General features: G+C 41.1%; 1 protein-coding gene across 2 annotated transcripts in view; it reads left to right on the top strand.

Moving 5' to 3' along the window:
- ABLIM1 (actin binding LIM protein 1) overlaps window positions 1–25,825 on the top strand; it is a 399,253-nt gene that overhangs the window by 26,084 nt on the left and 347,344 nt on the right. The window contains exon 1 of one of the 2 annotated variants that reach the window (XM_007964160.3): window positions 25,359–25,573. The exons of the other annotated variant lie outside the window; for it this stretch is intronic. Within the exon in view, the coding sequence (XP_007962351.3) occupies window positions 25,561–25,573 (13 nt within the window). The 5' untranslated portion in view covers window positions 25,359–25,560. Of the gene's footprint in view, window positions 1–25,358; window positions 25,574–25,825 lie in introns of those variants that run through there. 2 annotated transcript variants of the gene reach the window in all.

Below are 25,825 nucleotides of genomic sequence, written 5' to 3'. Positions count from 1 at the left end.
CACTTGACAAGAATGGCATAGTGGACCTGGTATTGGTTATCCCATTGAAGCACTTCAATATAAGTCTGACCTTCCTGTGCGGTGAATGTGTGACAGGGTCTAGTGTCTACATTCTGCCTGTTCCCTCTAAATGTAATATTCAGAGAAGGGCAGACTGCCAGAAAGGCACTTTGTGTCTTCTATTTGCGTGCCGTAGACTCTACCATTTGTATCCACATGACTATTAGGCCAGAGAACATTTGACCCTTTGATTGATAAGCTGATTCTCAGTTTTTTAAAAATGTGATTATATGATATTTTATTTTTTTTTCTTCCTTAAAAATATAACTAGAAAAGTGAGAGGGTCGGTTTAAGTTTCACTAGAACATGAAGTTTTTAAGAAGTTAATCTCAAGTGTGTTCAAGGTTCCAATTTCATTAAATCTCATAAAAATTCAGACGTATGTCCAATTATTCCTCATTACAGTCAGGAAGTTAATTTGCTGTCATATATTCTCAGCATTAGGGAGATTCTTGAATGTTTTCCTGTATTTTTTTTCTCACTATACTTGAAAAAAATAGATTTGCCAGCTATTCACCGGTTTTACTTATACTCCTGAGAGTCATAGAAAGACAATTTTCATTTCTTTGACATTTTAGCACTTTCCTGGCTATGATCCAGCTAATTAACTGTGGGTCAAGGTTGCTGTAGATAAAGTACTATTTTGTATTAAAAAGGTTAGTGATTAGTATGTAGTTTGAATTTTATTTACAAAATTTCAGCATTAAAAAGCATCAGTATCAAGAAACCCCACAAAACACAAAGATGTATCCTCAATTACTGATGGTACTCATTTTTCTAGTTGTGTCTCATTTTTAAGAAACCTCAGATGTTCATAATGAAACTTACATTTGTAAATTCCTTTGATTTTTTAAAGGAACCTATAAATGGTTTTTAGTAAACATTCATTCATTCATTTAGCACAACTTATTGAGTACTTATTATGTGCCAGGTACATTTTTTGTTTGTTGGGCATATGGGAATAAATAAGACATATGATGTCTATGTTTTCATGGCACCTGTGTTGTAATTGGGGATGAGAATCAATAAACAAACGAAAGAGATATATCAAATGATGATTAAATGTAGTGAAGAGAAAATAAAGCAGGATAAGAGGATAGCGGACACGAATAAGGAGAGGGATCAAGCTATGTATGTATGTGGGACAAAAACATTCCGGAGAGGAAGACAAGTGCAAAGGCAAGTTAACCATACCTAGTAGGTCCAGACACATCCAGAAGACTTGTGTAGCCACAGCAGAGCCTGCCAAGAGGAGATGGGATCTATGGAGAAGCAGCGGCCAGACCACATGCTGCCTACAGGAGATGGAAAGGAATTTGGTTTTAGCTTGATCACTTCTGGTTGCTGGTTAAGGGACTACAGGACTGTAATTGCAGAAGCAGGTCAACCAACTAGAAGATGTGCAAGAGATTTATTAAGAGGAACACCTGTGAGGGGAGATGGAGAGGGTGCCAGAATAGGGTTTGAGAGCTTTCAGACTGCAATGCAGGTCTGACCCTGGTAATAGACAGAGGGAAGGCAGAAGGATGGATGGGAGACTTGGAGACGGCAGTGCAGCTCTGTGAAAGTTTGGCAAGGCCAATGGGGAGTCCTTGAGCCCAAACTACCCATCAGAGGAGTCTCCCATCTCCCAGTAATGGGCCTGCTCCTGTGTTCCTGCCACACTCGGTCATTAGCTGGGAGTAGCCCTTGGGACACTCAGCCTTAGCAAGAACACAGTGATCAAGATTTCAGGTGCAGGGGCTGGGGCCACTGTCAATTATGCTGTACTATCAGGAGTTCTGAGAGGCACATTCTCGTGGCTGTCACAGAGACTCTTGCCATAACCTAGGTTAAGAGCAAGCATAGTGACTTGGATTAAGAATGTAGATGGATTTTGGATATATTAATATATTGACCCAGACGTATTTTGAAGGCTCAAGCTGACTCCATTTTCTAATATATTTGATATGGGATGTGAAGGAGGGAAAAGAGACAATGATGCTCCCAAGGCTTTTTTTGTTCTGAATATCAGGAGAATGGGGATTGCATTTATTGAGATGGGGAAGACTGTGGGAGTCTTGGAGGAGGGAAATCCAGAGTTCATTTGGCTGTGTTTAGTTTGAGATATTGGTTAGACCTTGTGTTAGGCCACTCTCGCACTGCATTTATAAATACCTGGGTAATTAGTATAAACAAAAGAGGTTTAATTGGCTGATGGTTCTGCAGGCTGCACAGGAAGCATGGTGCTGGCATCTGCTTGGTCATGGTGGAAGGCAAAGGGGGAGCAGGCACGTCACATGGCCAAGACAAGGGAGGGAGGGAGGGTGCCACACACTTTCAGATAACCAGATCTCATGAGAATTCACTCACTATCACAAGGACAGCACCAAGAGGATGGTGCTAAACCATTCATGAGAAATCTGCCCTCCTGATCCAATTACCTCCCACCAGGCCCCACCTCCAACATTGGGGATTACATTTCTTTTTTTCTTTTCATTTTTTTGGAGATGGAGTCTCACTCTGTCGCCCAGGCTGGAGTGCAGAGGCTTGATCTTGGCTTACCGCAACCTCCGCCTCCTGGGTTCAAGCGATTCTCATACCTCAGCCTCCTGAGTAGCTGGGATTACAGGCATGTGCCACCACTCCTGGCTAATTTTTGTATTTTTAGTAGAGATGGGATTTCACCATGTTGACTAGACTGGTCTCAAACTCCAGACCTCAGGTAATCTTCCCACCTCTGCCTCCCAAAGTGCTGGGATTACAGGCATGAGCTACAACACCCAGCTGGGGATTACATTTCAACATGAGATTTGGATGGGGACACAGATCCGAATTATATCAGATCTCCACATGGAGACATTGATAAAGCAGCTAAATATGAATCTGGGTTCCAGGGAAAGGTCCAAGCTGGAAATATAAATTTGAAAATCATCAACATATGAACAGTATTAAAAGTCATGGGATTGGATTGGTTCACCCAAGGAGTGTCATGGATGGAGGGAAGAAGAGGATCAAAGCCTGAGAGGGAGAAGAGGAGAATCCCACAGAAAGAAGAAGGAGCAGCCAGCAGGAGGTAGGGGAACCACAGAGCAGTGGTGTCCAGGAAGCCAAGGGAAAAAGTTGTCTGGAAGGATACATTCTCTGTTCTTTATTCTACTTCTTTATTCTTGATATCTACTAAATGAAAGTTATCTGATGTATCAGTATCTTGCTAAGTGGGCCTACTAAATAATCAAGAAGGAAATAAAGCTTATATGAATATTGACTTTGTGACCAATTCAAAACCTGCCTCCACCATTCACTCTGTGTCCTTGGGCAAGATTCTTTTTTGTGTGTGACAGGGTCTGGCTCTCTCACCCAGGCTAGAATGCAGCGGTGTGATCTTGGCTCACTTCAACCTCTCCCTCCCGTACTCAAGCCATCCTCCCACCTCAGCCTCCCAAATAGTTGGGACTACAGGCACATGCCACCACACCCAGCTAATTTTTGTCTTTTTTGTAGAGATGCGGTCCCACTTTGTTGTCCAGGTTGGTCTTTAACTCCTGAACTCAAGCAATCCATCTGCCTTGGCCTCCCAAAATGTTGGGATTACAGGTGTGAGCCACTGCACCCAGCCAAGATTCTTAACGTCTATTTGCTTCTGTTTCCTCATTTCTACATTGGGGATTATAGAATTGTTAAGAGGATTAAGTAAGTTAAGAGTTGTAAATGATTGTTGAGACAGTCTCAGGCACATGGTCAGTGCTTAATACATGTTATATATTATTACATAAGGCATACTGCAATGAAAGGTCAATTTTACTATCTCTCAAGTTTTCTGATGGTAGCAGCTAGAGTGTAAGGGTTCCTTTTAGATTTCATTTCTCTGATTGGGGTCTTGATGTATTTATTCCTGTATTTCTCTTTTCTTGGTTTTTCCTTTTTATATATTGAAATAAGAGTAATTTTAAAAATCTGCACAACTCCTTGTATTTAAAGTTTTAAACCAGCCATCAACAGAGGCCTTTAAAAGCAGACCATGAGCCTGGGCAACAAAGCAAGACCCTGTCTCTACAAACACATTTTTTTTTAGGTAGCCCTGTGTAGTGGCACAGGCTGTAGCCTTAGCTACTCAGGAGGCTTACATGGCAGGATCGGTTTAGCTCAGGAGTTCGAGGCTGCAGTGAGCTATGAGTGCACCTCTATACTCCAGCCTGGGCGACAAAGTGAGACCCTGTCTGTAGAATAAATAAAATTAAAGCAGATCATGATTTGGCAGATATTTATTTTTTTAAAAAGGATAAATAATTTCATAGAACAGTGGTTTTTAAGCTTTCTGGAATTACTGATCCCTTTGAGAATCAGATAAAAATTCTTCCCAGAAAAATGCATTTACAAATACACAAACACAATGTTAATTACAATTTGAGGGTGTTTGTGTATCCCTGAAGCCAACCCTTGAGTCCTCCAAGGCAATCATGAAGTCAGATTTTGAATTGACTGCAAAGTCCACATTCTTATAAGCTTCATTTTCTTCTTATTTGGTAGGTCCATTTAGCAAGATCTCAACACATCATGAATTTTAAGTCATTCACATGTCTCTAGTGTAAACAAAAAGGAATTTCCCTTTGAGAAACCTCAATTCTGAACCAATTAAGTTGGGGAGAAAAATAAAATGATTCATGGGAAATGTGACCTGTGCATTCAGGGCCCTGCACTCAGAAGGTCCAAACCTAGGTTAATGCTATTCTGTTACCATGTTGAAATTTTTAGTAATTTTTGAACAAGAGGCTTCATATTTTTGTATCCCATAGGGCCTTGAAAATTATATAGCCAGATAAACACATAGACACACAATTTAAGTTCACTAGGGTTTTTTCTTTCTTTGACATTTAAACAAGAACACAAAGTAAACAGGAAGTACAATTTCCAATGTCTTCTGAAGATAATGCTTTTATATAAGTTGTGTGTTCTCACTAGTTTTTTCTTCTTGAGGTAATGTATTAATTAATCACAATCTGCTCTTATAATTTTGACATTCGCTTTAAAAGTCCAAAGGGAAGATGTGATTAGGTATTAAAATTATCATAAGCAATATTAAAAGATAACATATAAGAACTTCTATATTCCAGGCTAAATAAACTACTTAAGCAAAAGAAAGATTTTGATGTTAGTAGAAAATATTTGCAAACTGTTCATCTAACAAAGGTCTAATATCCAGAATATACAAGAAACTTGAGGCTGGGCCCGGTGGCTCATGCCTGTAATCCCCACACTTTGGGAGACCGAGGCAGGTGGATGGCCTGAGGTCAGGAGTTCTAGACCAGCCTGGCCAACCTGGTGAAACCCCATCTCTACTAAAAATACAAAAATTAGCTGGGCGTGGTGACATGCGCCTATAAACCCAGCTACTTGGGAGGCTGAGGCAGGAGAATTGCTTGAACCCGGGATGTGGAGGTTGCAATGAGCTGAGATCGCGCCAGTGCACTCTAGCCTAGGGGATAGAGTGAGACTCTGTATCCAGAAAAAGAAACTGAAACAAATGTACAAGCAAAAAACAACCCTATTAAAAAGTGGGCATAGGACATGAACAGACATTTTTCAAAGGAAGATATACATGCAGCCAACGAGCATATGAAAAAATGCTCAATATCACTAATCATTGGAGAAATGTAAATCAAAACTACAATGAGATACCATCTCACACCAGTCAGAATGGCTGTTGAAAAGTCAAAAAATAACATGAGGTTGTGGAGAAAAGGGAACATATATACATTTCTGGTGGGAATTAAATTAGTTCACAAGTTTACCTATAGCACCATCCTGTACATGTACCCCAAGTCTAAAGTAAAAGTTATAAAATATTTTTTAAAAAAGATTTTGATGTCAATAGGAAGCTCACACTAAGGCAGTAAGAAGCAAGATGGGAGCAGAGACATGAATGGTCGTACATGCCTATTAAGATGCTTGGACCCTCTCCTGAGGCCATAGAGACCATTAAAAGGTTTTAAGTAGCAGAGTATAATCAACATCATTATCTGCATTTTTTCTTTTTTTTTTTTTGAGGCAGAGTCTTGCTCCGCCGCCCAGGCTGGAGTACAGTGGTATAATCTCGGCTCACTGCAACCTCCGCCTCCCAGGTTCAAACGATGCTTCTGCCTCAGCCTCCTGAGTAGCTGGGATTACAGGCACGTGCCACCAGTCCCGGCTAATTTTTGTATTTTTAGTAGAGACAAGGTTTCACCATATTGGCCAGGATGGTCTTGAACTCCTGACCTCGTGATCCACCCACCTCGGCCTCCCAAAGTGCTGGGATTACAGGCGTGAGCCACCGTGCCTGGCCATTATCTGCATTTTTAAGGGTTACCAGATTTAGCAAATAAAACTACAGAATGCCCAGTTAAATTTGAATTTCAGGTAAACAATGAATAATTTTTTAGTGCTGGCGTATTCTATGCAATATTTGGTACATACTTAACTAAAAAGTATTGGTTGTTGACTGAAATTCCACTTTATGTGAGCCTCCTGTATTTTATCTGGCAACCCTACTAGGCTTTGTTTTGTTTTGTTTTTGTTTGTTTGTTTTTTGAGACGGAGTCCCACTCTGTCGCCCAGGCTGGAGACAGTGGGGCAGTCTCAGCTCATTGCAACCTCCACCTCCTAGGTTCCAGCGATTCTCCTGTCTCAGCCTCTGTAGTAGCTGGGATAACAGGCACACACCACCACGCCCGGCTAATTTTTGTATTTTTAGTAGAGACGGTGTTTCACTATGTTGGTCAGGCTGGTCTCAAACTCCTGACCTCAGGTGATCCACCTCTCTCAGCCTCCCAAAGTGCTGGGATTACAGGCGTGAACCTCCTTGCCTAGTCCCTACTAGGTTTCTTAATGTAATGCCTGATACATGGTCGGTGGTAAATACATTTCAGTGCCACTCTACTTTTCTTGCCACCTGTAGGTGGCAGTCTTATCAAATAATTTCAAGGGACCTACGACAAATGTGTTTAATATTGTGCTGCACAAGTTTAATACTGTTTAATCCATCTATTAATAAGGCTCTTAAAATTATATAAATGAAGTTTACACAAAATAAAAATAAATTTGAAGGTGCACAAAACTAAATCTAATTCAGTCCTCATCTTTTATACAACTTACCATCGAATATTCAAATTTAGATGGCTAATTCTAGTGAATTACGGTGCTTTTATACTTCTATGGATATTTTGAGGTATTTTGTAGCCTCTCATGGTATTGTGAATGGGGTCTTTCCCCCTCATATTTTCTAATAGACTACTTCTGCTGTGTAAATAGCTATTGATTTTTGTATGTTTATTTTTGTTTCAGACCATACTCTGTTATTTCAAGTAGTATTACCAAAAATACTCTTGGATTTTCCAATAGACTATTAAATGATCTGCAAATAATGTACTTTTCCATCTTTTTCAAATAGCAGTAAATCTCTTTTAAAAAACTATATGTAATTCTCCTAGATGCAGGTATTAACAATAAAAAGAAATAACTATATTGACACTCTTATAAAACTATTTCCGGCCAGGCGCAGTGGCTCATGCCTGTAATCCGAGCACTTTGGGAGGAGGCTAAGAGGGTGGATGGCCTGAGCTTAGGAGTTCAAGACCAGCCTGGCCAACATGGTGAAACCTCATCTCTACTAAAAATACAAAAATCAGCCGGGTGTAAAAAATACAAATAATTACAAAAATACAATGTATTTTTGTAAAAATACAAAAAATTACGGGTGGCATGCACCTGTAATCCAAGCTACTCGCAAAGCTGGGGCAGGAGAATGGCTTGAACCTGGGAGGTGGAGGTTGCAGTGAGCTGAGATTGTGCCACTGCACTCTAGCCTGGACAACAGCGCGAGACTCTGTCTCAAAACAAAAACAAAAACAAACAAAAAAATTATTTCCATTAATATGAGATTTTATATTCACTCAAAACTGCTATTATAATAATATAAAATTATCCAAAAATATAATTGTAACCTTATAGTTGTATTTATACATGAATAATATAGAATTATGTAAAAATAGGACCTCAATTATCGATTACATCTACACCCATGCCCCCCTACCCATTATACTAAGAATGCTGTTCTTATCACAGAGATTTGTTTTCTTTCAAAGCCAAAGGAAAAAACATGCCCATGAGATCCCATAAAGTCTTTAAGTAACTTATTCCGTTATTACACACTGCATTCTAGAGAAGAATAATTATAATTCCTTTTGAATTTCAATATACGAGGCTTCAATCTTTTAAAAGAAAGTTACATCATTTTGTACCATTATTCATTATCTTTCAAGCTGTGACAGTGTACTCAGCACTACACAAAACATAGGACTCAGTGCCTTCCCTTATCCGATGTTGAGAAGCCACCTAGGAATTAGAATCTATGAACATGAGTTTCAAAGGTAGCACCTTTAGGTGTTTTAGTTCACAGATATTTTAATGTGTGTTGATTTACAAACTGTAAAATAGAATGGAAGTTTAAATATTAATCTGAAAAATAAATTTTGTATGAGGTGGCACTGTTTGGCAATATGCTATTTCTCTTGAAGTTGACTAAGTAATAGTTTCCTTATATTTTGCTGTATTCCAGTACTTACTCTTCAAGTATAAGATCTATTAATCATTTTTATGACTATGAAAGTAAGTTAGTCTCAATGAAAAAATTAGAAAACACAGAAAAGTGTAAATAGAAAAATCATCTGCAATTCAATGTTTAGGTAGCTTATGAAAATTTTTTTCCTCTATTGTCCAGGAAAGTCATAATAAGGCATAAACTTTGGAATCAAACAAATCTGGGTTCAGATTCTTCCCTCTCCACTTATTCAGTGCACCTTGCAGTAAACCTCTTAATCTCACTGAGTTTATTTTCAATTTTGGCTTATCTTCCCCATCCAGTTACCATCCGTTTCTTTTCTTTCTTTTTTCTTTTTTGAGGTGAGTCTCCCTCTGTTGCCCAGACTGGAGTGCAGTGACCCGATCTCAGCTCACTGCAACCTCTGCCTCCCGGGTTCAAGCAATTCTCCTGCCTGAGCCTCCCGAATAACTGGGATTATAGGCGCCCGCCACCACACCCAGCTCACTTTTTTGTATTTTTAGTAGAGATGGGATTTCACCATGTTGGCCAGCCTGATTTTGAACTCCTGACCTCAAGTAATCCACCCACCTTGGCATCCCAAAGTGCTAGGATTGCAGGTGTGAGCCACTGCACCTGGCCCATTTCTTTCTTTCTTTTTTTCTTTTTTGAGACAGAGTCTTGCTCTGTCGCCCAGGCTGGAGTGCAATGGCACGATCTTGGCTCACTGCAACCTGCGCCTCCTGGGTTCAAGCGATTCTTCTGCCTCAGCCTCTGGAGTAGCTGGGACTTCAGGTGCACGCCACCACGCCCAGCTAATTTTTGTATAGAGATGGGGTTTCGCCATGTTGGCCCGGCTTGTCTCGAACTCCTGACCTTGTGATCCGCCCACCTTGGCCTCCCAAAGTGCTGGGTTTACAGATGTGAGCCACTGAGCCTGGCCCATCCATTTCTTTAGAAAAGTGTGCATTGTCCTTTCTTACCCTCATTGCATTCCTCTACCTACTACAATCTGGCTTCCGTCCCCATTATCCAGAAACGACTCTCACGAAGGTCACTAACAGTCTCTGCATTGCCAAGTTCAGTGCACATTTTCCTTCTTTATCTTATGCTCCCTCTCAGCAGCTGTGTCGCCCTGGCATGCTGCAGGAGTGATACTGGACAGCTAATTGCAAACATTTCTTTCCAAGTTCAGTGAAGGAGTGTTGGTAGCTTGAAATTATTAGCCACAGTGACAGTATTTACACCACAAAAATCAGCAAATGCTACAAATCAGGGCCTTTTTTCCTGATAGCCACATACTAAACATTTACCTGCACACCAAAGGAGATAGGTGACTAGTTTTCCCTTCATAGGATGCTATTTTTGTTGTTGTTTATTCAATACCACCCCCTCCTGGTTTTCTTTCTATCTTAGCTCCCCTATCCCACTGTTACATGTTAGCATTCTTCTTTTTCTTCTTCCTTTCGTGCACTAGCTCCATAAATGATCTCACTAATTTCCATGGATTTAAATACTACCACTATGTGGATCAATTTTGGATTTGTATCTGCAGCCCAGACCTCTCCTCTAAGATTCAAACTCAAACATGGAACCACTCATTTAGTTTGTGCTGGGTGTCTTACAGCAGACATCTCAAACTCACTGACAAAACTTAGTTCCATAAAACCTTTCCCTTTCTTTTTGTCTCTTCTTCTTCTTCTTCTTCTTCTTTTTTTTTTTTTTTTTTTTTGTGATGGAGTCTCGCTCTGTTGCCCAGGCTGGAGTGCAATCTCGGCTCACTGCTACCTCTGTCTCCCAGATTCAAATGATTCTCCTGCCTCAGGCTTCCAAGTAGCTGGGATTACAGGCATCTACCACCACGCCCAGCTAATTTTTGTATTTTTAGTAGAGACGGGGTTTCACCATCTTGGCCAGGCTGGTCTCAAACATCTGACATCAAGTGATCCACCTGCATTGGCCTCCCAAAGTGCTGGGATTACAGGCGTGATCCACCGTGCCCGGCCAAACCTTTCCGTTTCTTATCTTCCTCATCCCAACATTCTCCATTTCAGCAAACGGAACCACAATATATTTGATCACTGAAGCCAGAAACCTAAGCATCATCCGTGGTTCTTCCCTGTTCCTCAGCCCCATGTCTAATCCATTGGCAAAGTCTGCCAATTCTACCTCTAAAGTATCTTGTTCTTATTTTTTTTTTTTCTTCAGCTTTATTCTGATCACATTTTGGGCTACCATCATCTTTCAGCCCAAATACTGTAATAGCTCCAAACTGATCTCTGAACTTCAATTCTTCTTCCCCTTGAATCCGCTCTCCATGTAGCAGTAAAAAGTGATCATAAAATGTGGAGATCACACCATCTGTCTGCTTAAAGTCTTTAAATGATCTTTCATTACATTTACTTTAAAAAACAAATTTCAGGTTTTTATACTGGTCTCTGCTTATCTCTCCAACTTTTGAAATGTGATTATTTAAGCTCACGTATGTTCTCTTCAAACCTTTGGCTTTCTTGTCTCTGAACATGTCAGGCTTCCTCTCCACCTCATGTATAGCTTTTGTATGTACACCCCCAGTCTTAAATGATCTTTTCCTTGCTCATTCTGTGGGTAGTTCCTTGTGTTCCTTTAATTATCCAATCAATTTAAATCTACCCTTTCTGTTGTTCTTTATTCCAGCCCCTTGTTTATTTCCTGATTGAATGAATAAATGAATCTGTAAGATTCCTAAGGATTTATCTAATAGGACTAAATAATGAAAAAACATTAAAAAGTCCTTAGCATGAGGCCTGGTACAGGGTATATGTTAAATCAGAATTTATTTTTGTTACTATTTTTCAATTTAATTTAATTTATGGCATTCTGTAGTTCCTAAATGAAGACTTGTGTCTGGAAGGTGGCTGTGTTAAAGCTCAGGGTATTCTCACTTCCTAGTTTCACAGATGGGTAACCTGATTTAAGCAGAACATCCCTAATTTTTATGCTTTGGTTTATTAAGAATGTACTGGTAAAGGAAGGAGTGAATCTTGCTGGTAGGAATTGAAACATTTATGGTGAGCCAAATAGGATAAAAGACAAAAGCATTAATAAAACGACTAGACCACAGGTGCCTTTTGTTTTTTCTGATCAAACAGATCTAGAAAGATCATGTTTAGATTTTGGCAATTTAATTGGTCAGACTATGATGCTGATAAGGCTCTGGTTATATGCTTCTAAATTTAGTCACTTAATTTGATATTAGAGAGTTCGGCAACTTTAATCTTACATTAACAATAAAGCTTTTCAATCATTAGAGCACCTAGGGCAAGTAGAAGGATGGTGCATTAATTTTATATATATATACACGCACACACACACATGCATATATATGTATATACAAACATATATACATATACACATATACGCATATACTTTCATACACACACACACACGCACACACACACACACACATCCTTTTTCTTCTTTTTATTTTTTTGAGACAGGGTCTCACTCCGTCACCCAGGCTGGAGTGCAGTGGCATGATCTCATCTCACTACAACCTCCACCTCCTGTGCTCAAGCAATCCTCCTGCCTTGGCCTCTCAAGTAGCTGGGATCACAGACACACACCACCACGCCTAGCTAATTTTTGTATTTTTGGTAGAGATGGGGTTTCACCATGTTGCCCAAGCTGGTCTTGAAGTCCTAAGCTTAAGCAACCTGCCCGTCTAGGCCTCCCAAAATGCTGGGATTACAGACGTGAGCCACTGCGCCCGGCCCATTACATTGTTTTTAAGTGGGGGTGATTTAGGCAGTAGCATCACTTTACAATACTAAGAAGAGTACACACAAACAATACACAACTTAAATAACATTAGTACTGGCATCAAATTTTAAAACCATTAAAGGCAAGAAATTTATTCGAATACTTGTTGGTTGTTTCTCAGGAGAAGTGGCTCTGTTGCCCCTAACAACCACCGAGCCACCAGAGTGACCGTTTTGTACGTTTGAGGACGTCTGCACAAGGGGCCCTCCAGGCAATTGCTTTCTGCTTCCTCCCAAACCTGTAGTCCCACCCTCTCTAGTCTCTTGGTCTCCCTTAAGGACTTAGAACAAAATTTTCCTGAATTCCAAGATCTTTTACCTTTGAACCTGCCCTGTCCACTGTGGTCTTTCAGGGGTAAGGGCTCAAACTCCTAGACCTTGTTTTACCACGTAGTCAAAAAACACAGAAAAGAACAACTTAAGTAAGAAAGCTTTGACCTGTGAAAGAAAATTTATAGGAGGCTGTTGGTTTGTACTGAGCTCCTGCACTGGGCCCAACAGACCAAAGCAAAATAGAATCATTTCTGCTGAAGTTTCACACCACCAAACCAAAACTAAGTTGTTTCTCTGACCTTCCAAGGAATTTGGGAGTTGAGGGGAAAGAGAGAGAGAGCCAAATCCCCAAACAGGCTAGTTTTACCCGGCATGATAAGAAAGTCCCCTCTGCTTTAACCTTTAGGAAGAAAGAAACTTCAAAATGACCAATCCACTTTTGTTCTCTATGTCTGCTTCCCCAGCCCTTTCTGTCTATAAAGCCAACCTTCTCTGTTCGGCTCATTTACAGATTGAGTTGTTGCCTGATTCTAGAATCACTGATAAAAAAGCCTATTAAGATCTTTAACTAAATGGGTTGTAATTTTGTCTTTTGACAGAGCCACTTGGTTTTTTCCCACAGAAAGTTTCACTTTCCTCTTGCCTGCCACCTTCTTTTTCAGGAATCCCACTGTATGCTCTCAAGGACCCTGTTTATTCTGCAACTCAGATCAAAATGCTGTTTTCCTAAAGATGAGGTGGAGAAGAGAGAGAGCCTTTGCTTTCCTTGGCATGTTAGAATGTGAGCAGTGCTTACATAGAAAGTTGATTTCCTGGAAAACCTCCAGCCACAGCCCTTTTATTTATTTTATTATTATTTTGTTTACTCTGCCATAAATTCAACCAAGTGTACACAACTCTTTTAATATGTGAATGATGAAACAGTAAAAGCCACAGCCTCACTGGAAGGCAGGATGTGAGTCACCATTAAAAAAAAAAAAAAAAATTAACACAGACTTCATCCCAACAACTTTATTTCTAAGGATCTTTCCTAGACATATATTTGCACGAATGTGAAGAGACATGTTCAAGGATATTCAGTGCAGCCTGGTTTGTAACAGTGAAATCAGAAACAACATAAATGACTCACAAAAGAAAAATGGTTACCTAAACTATATTACATCGATACTATGGAATATATCCATGCTCTGCAACATTCAAAGAATAAAATAGATCTATATTCATCGATATGAAAAGACCTTTAAGACAAATTGTTAAATGAAAGCAAATCTATAGAAAAATAAAGCATAATCCAGTTACATAAAAATACATATTTCTTTGTGTATATGTACACACACATAATGTATATATGTACATAAACAAAGAAAAAGATCTTGAATGGCACCCATCAAATAGTGAGCTTTTGCTTTGTTTCTGAATTCTTGACAATTTAAGTGTATTGATATGCTACTTATGTAATTCAACATTTAAGAAAAAAAGGCAAGGAAAGCAAGAAGTCATGCTGCATAGCATAGTATCTAACTGCCTGGTCCCTGGAACCAGACAACCTGTATCCAGATTCTAGCTTGCCACTTACTTAACCTCTCTGTGCTTCAGTTTCCTCCTCTGTAAACTGGAGGGTAACAACAGTGCCTACTGCTGAAGGTGGTTATAGACATGAAATAAGAGGATATGTTCAAAGTGCTTGGGACCTAGTGAGGTCTATATAAATGTTAGCTAGTATTACTGATTAAGGAGAGAATATATCGCTGGTGATTCCACTTTAGTCAGAGAAGAATGATGATTTTTTTCATATTCTGGCACTAGTGAGACCTCAGGAAATGTGTTTTAAAAAAATCAATGTCAAACAGCCCTGAAGATGAGGCTTCTAATGGTCCTGCTATTACCTAGTCTTCCTGGAACAAAATGCACATTGGAGAGAGTACAGTTCGACCGACATTCATACCAAACACTCCACTCGGTCCTAGAGACCAGTGAGGCAACATTTCTGCTTTTAAGGGGCCCATTTTGTGTTATGGGGGGGTGTAGTGGAGGGAAGAATCAAATCAGTAAACAAATCTTTTTAACACAGGGTAGTGCACAAGATGGGATGACACAGAACTGTGGGTAAGCTAGAGTAGAAAAGAATGGGAGGGACAAGAACGCTCCTGGTAGACGTGAACACTCTGGAAAGATGAGAGGAATTAGCAATGAAAGTAAAAAAGGGACTGGGCATTTCAGGTAAGGGAAACAACATGATTTATTTAGGGGAACTACAAGGAGTTTGGTATTGTTAAAATGTATGTTTGTGTATGTGTGTGTGTGTGTGTGTCTGGATGATGAATGGGAAGGGGACAAGGAAGAATGGTCAGAGGAAGTAAGGAACAACAAGTTTGCAAAGACAGTGACAATGATTGGTGACCTTAATTGTGTAGCATCAGAGTAGTAGTAGAAACAAAGCAAGATGGTGGTAGAAAAATTACTAAAGACAATCTGCCTCCTTGGGCAGATTGAGAGATTTTTTGTTGTTGTTTTTTGAGACAGCGTTTCACTCTGTCACCCACGCTGGAGTGCAGTGGCCCAGTCCTAGCTCACTGCAGCCTTAATCTCCCGGGCTCAGGTGATTCTCCCATCTCAGTCACTTGAGTAGCTGGGACCACAGGTGTGTGACACTACGCCCAGCTAATTTTTGTATTTTTTGTAGAGATGGGGTTTTGCCGTGTTGCCCAGGCTGGTCTCAAACTCCTGGGCTCAAGCCATCTGCCTACCTCAGCCCCCCAAAGTGCTAGGATTACAGGTGTGAGCCACCATGCCCAACCAGACTGCTTTTGTGAAAGAAGTCTCATTTTGACAAGTCACCTTTTGAAGAAATATGACAGGCCGACTTCTGACTGGTACTTCCAGGTAGAATGTAGCAGGTCATGGCAGGCCAGCGCTCTTGCTGCACACCTAAGAAAAAGTAGGATAAGTTACCAAAATCATAGCGCAAAAGATTTAGTGAGAGACCTTAGTGAGAGAGCTGTGGAAACAATGAACACTGTATGAACTAACATTGCAGGGAGAGGGGAGCACTTTCTAAGGGAGCTGACAGTCTCTGGCCATTTTCCTCCCTGGGGATATTTGTCAGTTCTGAGTGAAGACTAAGAATCGTTGGTTAGGAGGAGGGACTTTGGTGCTTGTGTGGGGCTGGTTTGACAGATTATAAACTAGTATAGAACTGAACACACAGGAGCATATGCTGATGCAGGAGGCTGGGAGACTTGGCTAGAGAGGCAGAGTGAAATATCCCAATTTCATGGTACTTAAGAGACAAAGTCCCACTAGGAGGAGGCATCCTGCCATAAATACATGGCCAGTTACCCTCAAGGCATTTCTTAAATATTGAAGCTGACTCGGATCAGAGGGCAAAAGGCTCAACTCAAAACCTCTGAATAGCCGAACTGACTCTGAAGAACTGGAGAGCCCGAGATCCAGCAGGCTGTTAACCAAAACCCAGGAGGGCCATGCTTGAGGAACAGGGACAAAAAGAGATCCCTATTTGGGTTGAAGTGATCTGCCTATTTCATGGAGGATGACATCACCTGAAACCTCTGAATTCTTTTGTATAAATGTTTGGCATGCAATCAAAATTACAAAGCTTGTGAAGGGGCAGGAAAATATGGCCAATAACCAAGAGAAAAAGCAGACAATACGAGCAAAGCCACAGACTCTTGATATACTTGAGTTAACTGACAAGGACTCTAAGAATAACTATGATTAATAAGTTAAACAAAATAGAAAAAATATGGAAAAACATGAAAAGGTAGAGAAATTCAACAGAGGTAGAATCTACTAGAAAGAATAAAAAGCACATTCTAGAAATGAAAAGGACACTCTCTGAAATTAAGAACACTTTGGGTGAGTTTTACAGGCAGAACACAGCAAGGAAAGAGTTAATCTATTTGAGGACAAGTTAGTAAAAATGATCCAAATTGAAATAGAAAAATCATGGAAGAAAAAAACGGAGCAAAAGAGACATGTGGGGCATAGACAAGCAGTCTAACATATTTATAATTGAAGAGGGTGGGGATAGAGAATGGGCCAGAAGAAATATCTAAAAGATTTAAAAGACAAGTGAAACCTAAGTAGAATGAAAGAAAATTATACATAGATATATCATAGTCAAACTGATGAAAACCAAAAATTAAAAAACATTTTAGGCACGGTGTGGTGGCTCACACCTGTAATCCCAGCACTTTGGGAGGCCAAGGTGGCAGGATCATTTGAGGTCAGAAGTTCAAAATCAGTCTGGGTTACATAGTTGGACCCTGCCTCTACAGGAAAAAAAAAATTAGTTGGGCATCCATTAGCTGGCCTTCTTGTAGTTCAAGCTACTTGGGAGGCGGAGGCGGGAGCTCAGGAGAGTGAAGTTGCAGTGAGCTGTGATCACCCCACTGTATTCCAGCCTGGATGACAGAGGGAGAACCTGACTCTATTACAAAAATATATTCTATTTTTTTGTTGTTGTTGAGACTAAGTCTTGCTCTGTTGCCCAGGCTGGAGTGCAGTGGCACAGTCTAGGCTCACTGCAACCTCTGCCTTGCCAGTTCAAGCAATTCTCTTGCCCCAGCCTCCCAAGTAGCTGTGGCTACAGGTGCGTGCCACCACACCTGGCTAATTTTTGTATTTTTAGTAGAGATGAGGTTTCACCAAGTTGGGCAGGCTGGTCTCAAACCCCTGACCTTGTCATCTGCCTGCCTCAACCTCCCAAAGTGCTGGGATTACAGGCATGAGCCACCACGCCTGGCCCGAAAATACGTTTTTTAACAAAGGAAAAAGTATACTTTACCTTCAAAGGTACAACAGTAAGACCAACTGCAGTCTTTTTTAACAGAAATTATAAAAAAATTAATGGAACGATACATCTTCAAACTGTTGAAAAAAAGAAAAAGGTGTCACTAATGATTTTACCCACACCAAAAATGGATTTGTTGTCCACCATCTCATGTTCATGACTATTTGTGGGTCTTCTGCAACACTCTTCAGTATCCTGAGATGTCTTCTTCATACCCTTCTATATTGTAGGATTTCAGGCTTCATAGTTCTGTAGCGTCGAGATCACCTATGCCACATTATGTATACTGTAGCTTTATACTCCTTTAAAGTGACCTTTACTTTTATTCACTGGCTTTAATCTGCAAGCAAATAAAAATGTTAATGTCATCCCATCAGAAGTTTGGCATTCCATTGACTATTAGCAACAGCTCTCTGCCTCTATATTAGGAACATAATTTGTGTTAGATGCTTCTTTTCTGATTTTTTTGGTAAAATAGTGTTGATGTCCTAGTGGTCAGAGAAATGTTTCATGCCTTACAAATGTTAGATTTGGAGTTCAGTCATAAATGATATATCCTATATGTCACTTTAGAATTTAAATGAAGCAGTTCAATAATATAAGTATCAGTGCCATCACTAGCTTGTAGGTTCCTTTCACTATGATTTAACATATCTAAGCAGCAGTGACTGAGAAAGCTTGTAAAACGTGTGTCTTCAATAAGCCCATAGATTCATCTGCAGAACAGTGAGAACTTTACTGTGGCTAATGTGCTCTTCCTGGTCTATCTATGGTATTCAGAATGATCATCCAGTCATTTTTTAAAATATGCCTCACCTCTCTCTTGGAACTAAAGAGACACCATCCAGCAACCAATGAACAACCTTGATGATTAGGATAAACCAGTTGCCTCTCCCAATCCCTCAGATATTCCTTTGAACTTCCACATATCTAATTCTCAAATACCCTTTGGATATAGTTTAGCTCTGGGTCCCCACCCAAGTCTCATCACGAACTGTAATCACCACGTGTGGAGGGAGGGACCTGTAATCTCCACATTTTGAAGGAAAGAGGTGATTGGATCATGGGGGCAGTTTCCCTCATGCTGTTCTTGTGATAGTGAGTGAGTTCTCATGAGATCTGATGGGTTTGTAAGCATCTGGCATTTCCCCTGCTTGCACTTTTCCCTCTCCTACCACCAGGTGAAGAGGGTCCTTGCTTCCTCTTTGCTTTCCTCCATGATTGTAAGTTTACTGAGGCCTCCCCAGCCATTTGAACTATGAGTCAATTAAACCTCTTTCCTTTATAAATTACCCAGCCTCAGGTAGTATCTTTATAGTAGTGTGAGAATGGACAGTACACCTGTGTTTTCTGGTTTGTTTCAGGACACTAGTTCCTGGCGTGGGCACCTTTGGACAGCTAGTACATTATTTTCCCCCTGGCTCCTGCTAGGGACTAGAATCCATTCTTATCTCTGCCTTGGTTCCCTTGTACTGATTTCCTTTATGGCAGAGCCTACATCTAAAATATTTAACATTTTTGCTCTGCTCTACTAATTGCTGCCACTAGTCCTTATGTCTAGGTTAGAGGCCCTTCCACGTTTCACATTCTGCCCTGGCTTTGGACTAGATTACTTATTACTCTGTTTAACTCTGTCTCTCGTTTTTCAGCCCAACTTTTTTTCTCAGTTGTAGGAGCCCTACAAATGGGCAGCTTTCAAATATTTGTTCATTTTACCTATCCTTGTGGAACTTCACCCTGTATATGTGCAACTTAGTAATGACTAAGGTCTCTAGGGCACTCTTCTGCAGATTCCTGTAGCTCTTTCTCCAGATAGTTTCATCTAGGCACTTATCCCACAACTTCCATCCACCACGGCCTCTTGGGACCGTGATTGCTGTCTCCTAAACTCAGTGAGGCCACTGAGCTCTGTTTGGGTTTCTCCTCCCTCCACCTGTAGCCTGGGAGTTTCCTGTAGTCAGAAGCCAGGGCATTCACAGGACTCACTTTATTTGCTTCCCTTTTCTCAAGAAGCACTGTCCTGGGCTGCCTGTTGTCCAATACCTAAAAATAGTTGTTTCATGTATTTTTTTCAGTTTTGTTGTTTGATTTGGGAAGACAAGTCTAATTTTTGCTTCATCATAGCCAAAAGCAGAATTCCAGTTTATAATCTCATTTAAATCTCTGTTCTAACTGTAGTTAAGTGTGTCTTTCTAATACTCTTTATTTATTCTTTGTTTTTCTTCTTAATTTCACTAAAGATCATTCATTTTGTTAATTCTTTTCAAAGAACCACATTTTATCCTAGTTCTTCGTTTCAAATGTATTGATATTTAGTTGGAATTATTTCTATGTAAACAAATTTATTTTTTCCTCATTCTTGCTTCTATCTCATACCTTTTAATGGTGGTCATTTTACTCTATATAAATATATTTATATATTTACGTATATATTTATATATAAACGATACAGAAATTTTATTAGTGGTACTCTCAATATCTGTTTGTCTTAAAGTATCTGTCTTGCCCTCATTTTTGAAAGATATTTTTGGTGTTCATGCAATTTTTGTTTGTTTTGTTTGTTTGTTTGTTTTTGAGACGGAGTCTCTCTCTGTAGCCCAGGCTGGAGTGCAGTGGCGCAATCTCGGCTCATTGCATACTCTGCCTTTTGAGTTCAAGCTATTCTCATGCCTCAGCCTCCCAAGTAGTGGGATTACAGGCATGCACCACCACGTCCAACTAATTTTTAAATTTTTTGTAGAGACAGGGTTTCACTGTGTTGGCTGGTCTGGTTTTGAATTCCTGACCTCAAGTGATCCACCCACCTTGGCCTCCCAAAGTGCTGAGATTACAGACGTGAGCCATCGTGCCTGGCCTATTCATGAAATTTTAAATGAACAATTATAGGCTAATCAGAATTCTATTGTCTCATGGCTTTTATCATTTCCCTTGAGTCTGTTGTCAATCTATTTTGTTTCTAGGCTATGTCCTTTCGCTGTGACTGCTTTTTAGATCTTATCTTTGTTTTTAGTGTTGTTCAGTTTCAATACAGTGTGTCTAGGTCTAGATTTCTTTTTATTCATCCTACTTGGTATATATTGTATTTCCCTTATTGATATATATATTTTATAATATTCTTAGTTGTTTTTTTCTTCAAATGTAGTCTTTTCTCCATTTTAAAATTCTTTCTTAGGACTCCTATTATTTACAAATTAGATCTTCTTATCCTATTGTCAATATATCTTAACTTCTATTTTGCATTATTCATGTCCCAATATTTTGGAGCTATATTTCTGGTGGCTTTTTAATCTCTACTTTCCAATTCACTAATTCTTTCTTTGGTTCTGTTTGTCTGTTTTATCCATCCATTGAGTTTTAAAATGTCTATAGTTGATAGTTGTTATTTCTATTTGGTTCTTTTTGAAATTTACTTGGTCATTTTTGATAGTCTGGTGTTGGCTCAGTTTTGTGATGTGTATCTTTTGTTATTTTTTTGTTACTTTATATATATTTTATCTCTTGTTTTATATGTATTATCTGGGAATTATAATACCCAAACTACTTAGTATCTATTTGTTGTTTCTGCTGACTCTCACTCAGCATGGCTTATTTTACTGTGTATTTGGGCATCTTTTATTATGACCCCATTTTTGTTTGATCTTTATTTATGGAATCCTTGGGGTCTACATTGACAAAGGTTTTTGTGTTTTTTTGAGACAGGGTCTCACTCTGTCACCCAGGCTGGAGTGCAGTGATGCAATCATAGCTCACTGCAGCCTCAATCTCCTGGACTCAAGCGATCCTCCCACCTCAGACTCCCAAATAGCTGGGACTACAGGCACAAGCCACCACACCTGGCTAATTAAAAAAAATTTTTTTTTTTTTTTGGTAGAGTTAGGGTCTTGCCATGTTGTCCAGGCTGGTCTCAAACTCCTGGGCTCAAATGATTCTCCCACCTTGGCCTCCCATAGTGCTGGGATTACAGGCATGAGCCACTGTTGGATGCTTTTACTAAAAAATAATTATTAAAAAAGAATTTTAGTTTGCTTCTCTCAGGAGCCAGGGATACGACTAATCTGGGGTCATTTTATCCTCCTTTAGTGGGCTGGCTTAATGAAGAGTCTCAGGCTTAGCTTCTCCACCTTGTATATTGCTTATCTAACTTGTTTGCCAGGACTTCCTCATTGCCTATTACATTGTATGTATTATAAAGGTATTTGATTAAGAACCATTGAGTAGTTCAGTGTGCCTTTAAGCTTGAAGTTATGCAGAAAGCAGAATTATTCTCATGCTACTCATGAGAATAACTTAGGTTCAGAATGAGAAGTGATGATGAGTTGGCAGCTGAAAAGCTGTGGGAGTAAAACTCAATATTCAATTATTTAAAAAATCAATAAAGAAAAAATGTTAATAATGTACATTACCTTTCCTTCCATTAGAAATTCAAAGAGTATTTTTAATAAGAGTCAAATAGTAACCTCTTTTTTTCAAACACAGACTGGAATGTGTTTCATCCCTTTGGTCTATATACATTTTTCTTTCTGGTTTCAACCAATAGACTGTACTTTATTTCCTGACTTTAAAAAGTGGCATTTACTATATCTCCTAAAATTCCTTGCACTTTACAATTTGCTTTTACAATGATTTCTAGAGTATTCTCAGTTATTTCAGATGAGACATTTGTTAGATTCAAGCCATGAGCAAACTTGATTGCTGTATAATTGGAAGAATTGGTTTCAGATTTCTGAGATTATAGAAAGAGATTATGAGATGATGTGAGTGACCCCAAAAAGTCATTTCAGTGTATCACAACTTCAAAATGTAAGAAAATCACATATATTTTAAAATACATACTTAACCTGAACAAGACTACAGCGAAATACGTAGGGAAACCTCTTTTTAGCTGAAGATGACCTTTGATAACAGAGTTACCATTTTGCAACCTGCCAGTCAGGGAGGCACTGAGTGCTTGCTGTGTGCCTAACAGTATTGTGAAAGGCGCCTTATGTGAGACTTAAAACTAGGAGTGAATTTTATAATCATCTGTGTAGTCTATTACAAGCATCTTAAGGACAAGAGTAAGATCTGTTCATTATTGGGCTTTTGCCACTGTATCTGTAATTCTGCTATGAGGTTATAAGAACCAGAACTATTGTGGCAGTTAGAGAAAAAGACTAGATATTACTTAAAAGAATAAAAATAAGCCGGGCGCGGTGGCTCATGCCTGTAATCCCAGCACTGTGGGAAGCCAAGGCGGGCAGTTTGCCTGAGGCCAGGGGTTTGAGACCAGGCTGGCCAACATGGTGAAACACCATCTCTACTAAAAATACAAAAATTAGCCAGGTGGGTGGCACGTGCCTGTGATCCCAGCTACTCGGGAGGCTGAGACATAAGAGTTGCTTGAGCACAGGAGGTGAAGGTTGCAGTGAGTCGAGATGGCGTCACTGCACTCCAACCTGGGTGATAGAGCAAGACTCTGTCTCAAGCTAACAAATAAATAAGTATTAAAAAGAAGGCACACAATTCTGGGACCTCTCTATCTTACTAGTATGACATCTGATATAACATATGCTCTGTATACTTCCAGAACAAATTCAACAAGACTGCCCAAGTCCCTGATTTCAAGGAGATTTGGGGAGATAGAAAAGACTTAAAACAAAACGATTAAAGAGCAACACAAAGCAGTGTATTAAGTAAAAACAGGTGATTCTGAAAGTACATGCCACAGAAGTTGATTGAATGAGATCAATGTGGGTCAAGGCAGAAGGAAAACCTTTCATATGATGTTATATGAGTTAATTTGGGTGGGGAGGAGAACATTGGGGAAGAAAAATGAGAATGAGTAAAGGCAGGGAGGCAGGAAACATATTATCTTGTTGAGAAACAGAGGGAAAGGTAGTCTGTCTACAGTAAAATGTTTGAGTAGGGAGTAGCTAGAGATGGCACTGGCAAGGTAGGAGAGCATAGATTATGAAAGACCTTAAAATTTCAGTGAACTTCAAGCTTTATGCGGGTATAGATCACGTCTTGTTCACCATTGTAACCCTAGTATCTACCCCAGAGACTGGTACATAGTATGTGTTCAATAAAATTTTGCTGAATGAATTAATTGCTTGGATGAAGACACTTTGAAATGTTGAGTCTGTATCTGGAGATCAGTGAGGACCCACAAGAGGTTTTGAGGTATAACCTCATAGTAGAACATGAACTATGTCATGTTATAAATAGAAAAAATATTCTCAAGGTAATAGGTAAAATAAACCTGGGGGGTGGGTGGTAGGGAGGTGGTGGAGGCTGGAGGCTGGAGGCTGGATGTAGGCAGGGCAACCAGGCTATTCCTGTGATCATGCTTTAGCTAACAAAGGTTAAGCATGGAATGAGGATAGTGGGAGAGGAGAGTTGTTTTGAGACTAAAGCAACTGAATTGTGATTCACTGGCAAGTTTTCTGCCTAAAAGACAGTGAAAGGGATGTTGTCAAGATGGATAAATAATGAGTTGATTTTTGTAGTTGGCATTTGAATCTAAGAATTTCTATTCCCATTACAAATCTTTTTTCTAGTATTTCCTTTCCCACATGATCATTTGGTTGGGTTTTTTCAACAATGCTCCATTATCCATCAATTATTTTTTCTGAAAGAATTACGTTCACCTATTTTTTAATATCTCTGAATTGTCAGAACTATTATACAATTCCCACCACATCAGGATGGATTTAGGCAGTGCCAACATAGAAAGTAACTAGAACATCTCTTTCTTTTCTTTCTTTCCTTCCTTCCTTCCTTCCTTCCTTCCTTCCTTCCTTCCTTCCTTCCTTCCTTCCTTCCTTCCCTCCTTCCTTCCTTCCTTCCTTTCTTGAGATGGAGTCTTGCTCTATCACCTCAAGCGATTCTCGTACCTCAATCTCCTGAGTAGCTGGGATTACAAGCGCCGGTCACCAAGCTCTGCTAATTTGCTTTTTTTTTTCTTTTTTTTTTGAGTAGAGACAGTGTTTCACCATGTTGGCCAGGCTGGTTTCGAACTCCTGACCTCAAGTGATCCGTCCCCCTCAGCCTCCCAAAGTGCTGGGATTACATGAGTGAGCCACCACGCCCGGCCACCGAACATCTGTTTTGAGAGTGCACAGAGGAAGAGAGGACAGGGCGTGAGAGTGGAATCCCACCTTTTTAGTTAGAATTTCTGGATCTGGTGGCTTTTTATTATGTTGCTTATTAGCATCAAGCCCTAGTTGATAAACCTCCAGGGCACTAAGAGGTTTTTCTTGTATTTTCTCCTTTTTATCCTGACACACAGAAAAAGTGGATTTGTTCAGAGTGGTCACCAGCCCGGCCCAGCCCCGACTCTTCAGAGTTGATGCAGTAAATCAAGTGTATACACAGACCTCCCTTGAGTGTCTGTTGGCTCAAGACCCGGTGCTGGGTGGGGGGACCCTGACGCCCAGCGCTGACTCGAGGGTCGCTGGAGGAAAAGTCCCGCCCCATCCCACCCCGCCCACAGGCTTTCCGAGAGCCCGGCCGACTCGGAGGGGCTGGTGGGTCGTCCCCGAGGGTGGACTGCGGGCTGAGCCCCGTCAGGCGACCGTGGTCTTCGCTGTCCGGTCAAGGGCATCACTTAGGGGAAGGAACGAACGGCCCTTTCTTGCTTTCTCTCTCTGGGACCAAAGCAGAGAGCTGGAGAGCCATTCGGAGCACCCACGTTATTTTTCCTCTTATTAAGAAGCCGGGCGGGGAGCCGGGAGGACGCAGACCCTCGTTCCTCGGGGACAGAGCCCCGCCCGGCGCCGCGGCAGGGCGGCTGCTGGACCCGGGTGGGCCCCGGCGGCTCGGGGCGGGGGAGGCGCGCCCCGCCCAGCGCGGCCGCGGGTGTCAGCGTTGCCGCGCCCGGCGGGTCTCCGCGGCCGCTGCGTCCCCGCCTGTCGGCCTTGCTGCGCGGAGCGGGCGGCCAGGTGTCCTGCGGGCGGCGTCCCCGCACCGCGAGACGGAGGGCGCCGGGGCCGGGCGGGCGCTCCGGGGCTGCCTTCCTCCCCGCGTCCTGCGGGGCTGTCCAAAGCCTTCCAGCTCCGGCTCCCGCTGCCTGCACCATGTCAGCCAGAGGTGAGTGGGGACCAGGTGGGCACCGTCCACGGACCCCGGCGGGCCGAACAGGTGCGGGAGGGCGGAGGGGGCTGCGACAGCCGCGCCGGCCCCAGCCCGGCCTGAAACTTTGGCAGCGGATCCCCCGGGGCTGCCGGGGGCCGGGGGCAGGGGAAGGAAGCCCTCGCCCTTGACCTTGATCCCCGGATGTGGGCGAGCCCGAGGGCCAAGGTCGGCGCCCGGCTCACCTGTGCCCGCCGCGCGTCTGGGCTG

This window comes from Chlorocebus sabaeus, chromosome 9, assembly GCF_047675955.1.
Source record: "Chlorocebus sabaeus isolate Y175 chromosome 9, mChlSab1.0.hap1, whole genome shotgun sequence".
Taxonomy (NCBI): domain Eukaryota; kingdom Metazoa; phylum Chordata; class Mammalia; order Primates; family Cercopithecidae; genus Chlorocebus; species Chlorocebus sabaeus.
The sequence above is the reverse complement of the archived record's forward strand: the minus strand, read 5'-3'. Positions and strand labels throughout refer to the sequence as shown.